This window comes from Labrus mixtus, chromosome 1 (genome assembly GCF_963584025.1).
Source record: "Labrus mixtus chromosome 1, fLabMix1.1, whole genome shotgun sequence".
Classification (NCBI taxonomy): domain Eukaryota; kingdom Metazoa; phylum Chordata; class Actinopteri; order Labriformes; family Labridae; genus Labrus; species Labrus mixtus.
In genome coordinates, this window is record NC_083612.1 from 6883678 (window position 1) to 6890428 (window position 6751).

At 45.5% G+C, this 6751-nt stretch overlaps 2 protein-coding genes across 13 annotated transcripts in view; one reads left to right on the forward strand and one right to left on the reverse strand.

The window, feature by feature from the left end:
* The window catches only part of LOC132980801 (serine/threonine-protein kinase BRSK2-like), a 575981-nt gene that overhangs the window by 138617 nt on the left and 430613 nt on the right, over window positions 1-6751 (forward strand). The gene's annotated exons all lie outside the window — the stretch shown is intronic.
* LOC132981805 (USP6 N-terminal-like protein) overlaps window positions 1959-6751 on the reverse strand; it is a 22658-nt gene continuing 17865 nt past the window's right edge. The window contains exons 12-15 of one of the 2 annotated variants that reach the window (XM_061048001.1): window positions 6194-6293; window positions 5166-5318; window positions 3371-5051; window positions 1959-3328 (exon numbers count right to left, since the gene is read on the reverse strand). In XM_061048001.1, coding sequence (XP_060903984.1) covers window positions 4396-5051; window positions 5166-5318; window positions 6194-6293 — 909 coding nt within the window. In that variant the 3' untranslated portion in view covers window positions 1959-3328; window positions 3371-4395. Of the gene's footprint in view, window positions 3329-3358; window positions 5052-5165; window positions 5319-6193; window positions 6294-6751 lie in introns of both variants that reach the window. The other variant, XM_061047920.1, reaches the window with a different exon arrangement.

A 6751-nucleotide genomic window follows, 5' to 3' on the forward strand; every position in this document is an offset into this window, starting at 1 on the left:
GTGTCTTTTTTTCTTCTGCACCATGAACCAATCACAACCAGAGTCCAGTCATAACACAGGTAAGTATATTACTCCCCTACAGCGCCACCCTGTGGCCACAATACAGACAATGATTCACATGCAGAGCTACAGAGGGGAGGAGAATTAATCTGAGTGAAACCAAACTCAGTGAGTTTACAGTCAGCTCTTTTAAATCTCTTTACTATTATAGACCTTCTTTATGTGATGTCATCTTCTACTTTTAACTTGTTTTATGTCTTACTATCTCAACACCCACCAGCAGTATGTGTGACCCCAGCCATCCGTCGCACAGACTCTACTGCCTCCTCCCTTCTGAGGAACCGGAGCCTCGGAGCCTCTGAGCGTGATCCTCCAGACTCATGAACAGCTCCATCCACCAAGCTGCCAGGGAGCTGAACTCTCTCCTCTCGGCCCCCCACAACTCTGGACTTTAAACCTCCACCATGCACCCATCATGAAGCAGAACTCTCTTTCTCTCTCTGCCCCCCTCGTTCCCCCTTCAAACGCCCCAGACACTTTAAACTCTGGAACTAAAATCTGATTTATTTTCAAGTCCAAGTCCATGCACTTTTGTTGTTGCTGATGTTTTTCAATGCATCTTTTTGCACATGATCTTTGTCCTTTTTTTTATCTGTTTTTTATCCTTTATATATATATATATCTATATCTATATAGATATAGATATAGATATATATTTTTGTTGTATTTTATATGTTTTCATACTTGTAGTTTGCACCGTGGTTTGGAGAGAAAAGATTTTTCTGTATGTCAATGTGAGACATTTACTGCCTTGGTTTCTAACCAGGTTATTACTAATTGGTTCTGTCTCCCTCTTCATAGAGGATTTGGCTGATCCACCTGGGCCTGTTACTCTCAGGGTATGAGAGCCGAACCCCAGGGTGGCTCTCTCTCTCTCATGCACCATGGACTCACATCGCTCAACAACTGCATGTTTTGGACACTGTTACACTTCATTTATTCCACACATCCACATTCACACTACTCTCCGTACTGACGGACACACTCCACGTTTAGTAAAATAAATCATCATTATCTGACGTTAACTGATGTCCTTTCTCATATTCGTCGTGGCCTTTGAGCCAGGTTATGACCCCATGCGTATGACAATAAAGATGACTTTAGTTGCATTTCTTTATTTCACTGACTTTATCTCGTTTTATCACTTTTACCTTTTTATTTCTGTTCCTGTGTTTTATTTGCTCTTCTGTCACATCATCTGGTCCTCCTGGTCTCTTTTCATGCTGTTGGGTTCTTACAGTATGAGGGACAGTAGCTCAGTCTGTACGGACATGGGTTGAGAAGCGGAGGGTTTCCGGTTCAAGTCCCGGTGCGGACCAAAGTGAGGAAGTTGCTCTGGTTGCTGGAGAGGTGCCCTTGAGCAAGGCACGGACTGAACCCCTGGTAACCTGTCCATTAATGCAGATCCCTCCTGTGTGTGTGTGTGTGTGTGTGTGTGTGAGAGAGAGAACTGTACATAAAAACAGGAACAAACGAGTACTTCATAGCGTAGCGGTAATCTGCACAGTAAAACACACCAGAACATTCTTTCTGTTTTGCATCACTAACCACCACTTATTTTCTCCCAAGCTCTCGTAGGTTCATCTGGATCATCGGTGGGGACGGCCTGTTGCTATGGACCCCGTCTCCCCGTCTCCCCGTCTTCCCTGTTTGTCTCGATCCTTCTTCCTGCATCTTCCCCAAGTTTCAGAAGATGGTGGTTCATCATGAGTCTCGTTTCTGCCTCTTAAAGGAAGTTTTTCCTCTCCACTGTAACTTGTTGCTCAGCGCTCATGATGGATTAACGTGTGGTTTTAGTAATCTAGCAGTGAGTAAGGTCTTTTACCTGCTGTTTGTAAAGTGTCTCCAGATGTAAATGATCCTGCTTCAATCAGACGCTCTTAAGAAACGCACACAGAGACGATAAAAGTTGTATTGTGTCAGCTCAAGGATTTCACAACTTCAAACAAAAGGTGCTTTAAGATTTCAGTGTACAACAAATCTGTTCAACACTTTGACTCCACACTCCGACCTGAAGCGCCAAACGACTTCACCAGATACTCCGAGTTCACGTCGACTTCGGGCAGGTCGGTTGAACTGTGGATGCTTTGATACACGGATGAAGCAGTTTGAGCAAAGAATTACAGTCAGATATAGTCACATGTTTTAAAGGCGTCGCAGAGCAAGACTTTAATTTGTTGTCGTCTTAAATGTCACTTCAACCCTTTCTACATTTCTACTCCTAGATCTAGAGACATGCGTCGCCTAAAGCGACCACAAGATGTCAGCGTTTCACTATTTCTAAGCACCGAGCTGCAGAGACGGTTTTCCATGCCTGGTTCTAACTCCTCTAACCTAACTGCTTCTACAACACTGTACATCTTTAAGAACGAGGTAAACAAAGTCTGACACGTCTAAATCTAGATCCTTTGTTTGTAAAACAAATGTTCAGCGTTAAAGGAGCTCGTTGGAAATGCAGCAGATGTTCCAGTTGGAAAGGATGACGAGCCCAGGAGCGGTTAGAGGATAAAACAATAAATAACCGAGCACGAAAAAAAAACACCTCTTTAAAAATGAGCTTCAAAGTGTACAATCATAACAGTGAGCCAGCTCACCGAGTCAGATGATTTCTGTTCAGTCCAACAACACCTGACAGTCTGTTTTTGTTACATGACCTCACTCCCTCTGCGTCTGAGCAGGGTTCAACATCAACAGCGTCCGAGTAAGGCATCGAGACATTTGATACAAAATTAAAAAGTGTAACCCTGCAAGCAAACATTTTACAAAGGCTAACCCGAGCGACATTTGTTCTCTAGCAAAACGTTACAAAACTACAAAAATGTTTATTCTTGTTGTAAAGGGTGGACGCCTCCGAGACTCCTGAATAATAAAACTCTTTCTGGTTAGTACAGACAGGAAACAGAGTCGCTGTGATGTCATTCTGCGAGGTATCTCTCTGCAGCGTCGTCTCTTAGTGTCCCGTCCAACATCCCCCCAATCCAGGGAACAATTTATCAAACTGGAATTCAACATGCTTGGTGCAAAAACGAGTGAAAGAAGCGTCTCTGTGAAGACTCAGTCATGATATCTTTTAAAGCCCGACCGATTTATCAGCATATCAAGTGACTATCAGTATCGGCTATTTTATCGCAGATATGCGCTGATATTACAATATTTATTCACCTGTCAAATAGCATTTCATTGGAGTTTCTCTGTATTACACAAGCAGTTCTCTTTCTGGCTGCCACCAGCAGAGGGCGCTATGTGGATTACAACAAGCATCATCACTCTCCAGAGTGTCAAGCGGTGACGCACTTACATGCTCGGTTACATCTCGTCTACGTTAAACTGTTTGTCTTTTCCATGACTGTTTGATAACTGCATTTGAGGGATCATATGTATATATATCTCTACAGATAGAAACATAGAGCTAAGAAAGATACCAGCCGATATATCGATATCCAATCTTTTTTTTTCTAATATCGGTATCGGCCGTAACAATCTCATATCGGTCGGCCACTGATATCTTTAGTGGATAGTGGATATTTGTCATCTCTCTGCAGTTGAACCTTTGAATTTATCTGGTTTGCATTGAAGGAAAATTTCCATGCTAAAGGAGTGAGCGAGTTTCTGAGAAGCCAAATTAAAGAGACAGCAGCTGAAATGAAGCGTTTCAGGGAAAGGCTGAAATGAGGGATTTTACTGACAACAGTATCAGATTAATACGGAGGTTTTTGAGCTCCACATCTCACAACGCTCCTCAACAGGTGTCCCAGACTGACGTCATTAATGCTGAAAGAGAGGATTATAGATCTCCTGTAATAATAATCTGAAGAAATCGTCCTCCTCTTTGCATTATGAGATGCAAAGGAGCCGCCACAACTAATGTGGATTTGCAACAAAAGTGTTGCTTAAATAAAACTGATATTAATCATCGAGATCTGAGAGGGTTGGCTGGGATATTTTAATGCCAATGGCTTGTTTCTTTAGATTTTCTTAGACGGGATACTTCTGTGATTTCTGGGATAATGTATACATTCAGACAGCAGCTTTTTTCCCGTTTCTGCACCAAACAGCGAGTCCAACCGCTTCTGATCTACAAATACATATTTAATAACCTGTTACTTAACATGAAACTACTCTTAATTTAGCCTTGTGGAATTATTACACAACTTTTTAGGATTTAGGCCAAATTAAAAGTATTGGTCCTGAAACTAATAATTGACTGATATAATACTTCTTTACCAAAACATGAATCCACGAGACAGCTTTAAAAGTCTTAACGCGAGCTTCTCAGAACCTTTCAGAGCGGACTCTTGACAGATTCAATCACTCGAGAAACGCTGAACGCTCGTTTCATGAAACATCGGTAGGCTGTGTTTCCTCTGACGCGTCACTCGAGTCCTGGTTCAGGTGTCTGTTAGTCAGAGTAGAGGTCTGCTCCAGCAGCTGGACCAGGAACCTGTCCTCAGGCCTCTGTGCTGCAGACAGACTCTCAGACTGAACCAGGCCCAGGGACGGCGATGCCGCCTGGGCTACGGGGGCGGAAACAGTCCGCGGGACCTTGCAGGACGATTGTTCGGTGTTGATGGACGAGCGTGTGGTCAGAGAGGAGTCGTCTGCAGAGCTTGGTGAATCTGCGATCTGTGGTTTCATTTCATCGCTCCTCTGGTTTGGTGGTGACGGATGATACGCTGTGTGACTCTCGGGGGGCTGGTAAGGCGGAGGCCCGGTAAGCGGGGAGCCGTCGGGGGTCAGCGGAACCTGGCTGTGGATGATGATGGGGTCTGGGGAAGGCAGCGGGGCCTCCTCCTGGCCGGCGGCCTCGAGTTCCTGGGGGTCCTTGGAGGGGCTCTGGTCCGGGGAGATGGAGTCAGGGTGGTGTGAGATGATGTGGAGGCTCAGGCCAGCTCTGGGGAACCCGCTGGCTGAGGACGGCTTCCCTCCGGAGGGACTCAACAGCACCGGCAGCTCCTGACCCAGAGGCTTACGAGGCAGCTCCTCTGGCTTCCCTGGAAACAACAACACATGCATAAATAATATTCACTGATCAAAGTAGGACATAAAAAGACCTTATCGGTAACATCAGTATAAGTCCGTTGAGAGGACCGTGTGTCGTTGCGTACCTGGTGGAGGAAGGTCCAGCTTCATTTTCCTCAGTTCCGTCATGGAGGCCTGAAGCTGCTCGATGATCACGTCGTCGCTGTAGAAGAAAGATTGAGCGATCCTCTCCTGCAGGAACTCTCTGAGCTCCTCCAGAGACATCTTCAACAGACGCTCTGCACACACACGCACACACACACACGCACACACACACACACAGTTTAAAATGATGAGACATTCCTTTGAGGATATTCACCCCTACCCCCAAAGATTCACAAATCGTTTTTTGCCTCCATATAGATAAGACAGTGGGTAGAGTCAGATATCGGGGAGAGAGAGAGAGAGGGGAATGACATGCAGGAAAGGAGCCATGGGTCGGACTCGAACCCGGGTCCTTTGCCTGGAGGATTGCAGCCTACACACCGACCACTCGGCTACCAGCACCCCGATTCCCAAACCTTTTGACAATTTTGAGGTCACATATCCTCCTCCTCTTCAGTGTAAATAAATCTCAGAGCTCCTCAAAACATGTGTGTGAAGTTTCTTGTTCTAAATCCACTCTAATCCTGTATTTGATCATGTCTATAAACCTCTCTATTTCAGCCCTGCTCAGAACAGGCTGTTTCTGTGTCTGTACCTTTAAATATGTAAATGAGCGGTGTCTGACCACGCCCCCTCTCTGGAAGGGCTTGGGTGTCTCGGTGTTTCTCGCTCCATGTCCTATTGTTTACGGTGAGAAGGCAGACTCAGAGGGCAGAACAAACACCTAGCTGTGGGAGTGTCACCCACCTGGGGGAGGGGCTACTGCCCTTTGTGATGTCATGAAGGGAAACTCTCCAAACGGCCTGTTTGAGCACACATTTTCTGAAAAGTGGAGCAGGTAAGAGACGGAGAGGATGGACTTTTCTCATCATTGGGGGGTTTGTAGACAGACTAGGATTTACTAAAAAAACAGAGGATAGCCTCTACATACAGATTGTAAAAATAGGGCCCATATTTACAAATAAAACAGATTCCCCTTTAATGTTTCGAGCCTCCATTATGTCCTTACTCTTGTGTATCTTCAGGATGGTGTAGGACATGGCGGTGAGGAGCCTCTCTCCCTCCAGGATGAAAATGTCCCACAGACGGAGGGTCAGCGTGAACGGCGTCTGCAGGATCAGAAACACAACAGGTCATCGTGTATCACCCTGAGACATCTGAAGCTGTTTACGTCAGCGGTTTCACATTATCTGCAGCTCTCCTCCGGGCCGGAGTCTGGAGGGTTTGTTTGGTTCTGTCCCAGACCTCAGAGGCCCGCCGGCCCCTCTGAGCTGAGCCACTCAGCGGGACGGAGAAGTGCTGACAGCGGCTGAATCCTGCCAGACCACCACCACAGGATTGTGGGCATGCATGACGGAGACTAATAGCAGTTTAACTTAACAGCTTTTAATGCTCCTTTCTAATGCAATGTCCCCGAGCTCAAATATCTTCAACGACTTTTACTGCTGGTATCTGTAAAATTATCTGTGAAATGGAAACCTGACAAATTCCTTTAGTCATACACGATTAAAACTTGCTGCTGCATTTGTAGCTTGCACTCTGCTGTTGGTAAAGTTTGTGTTTTTGA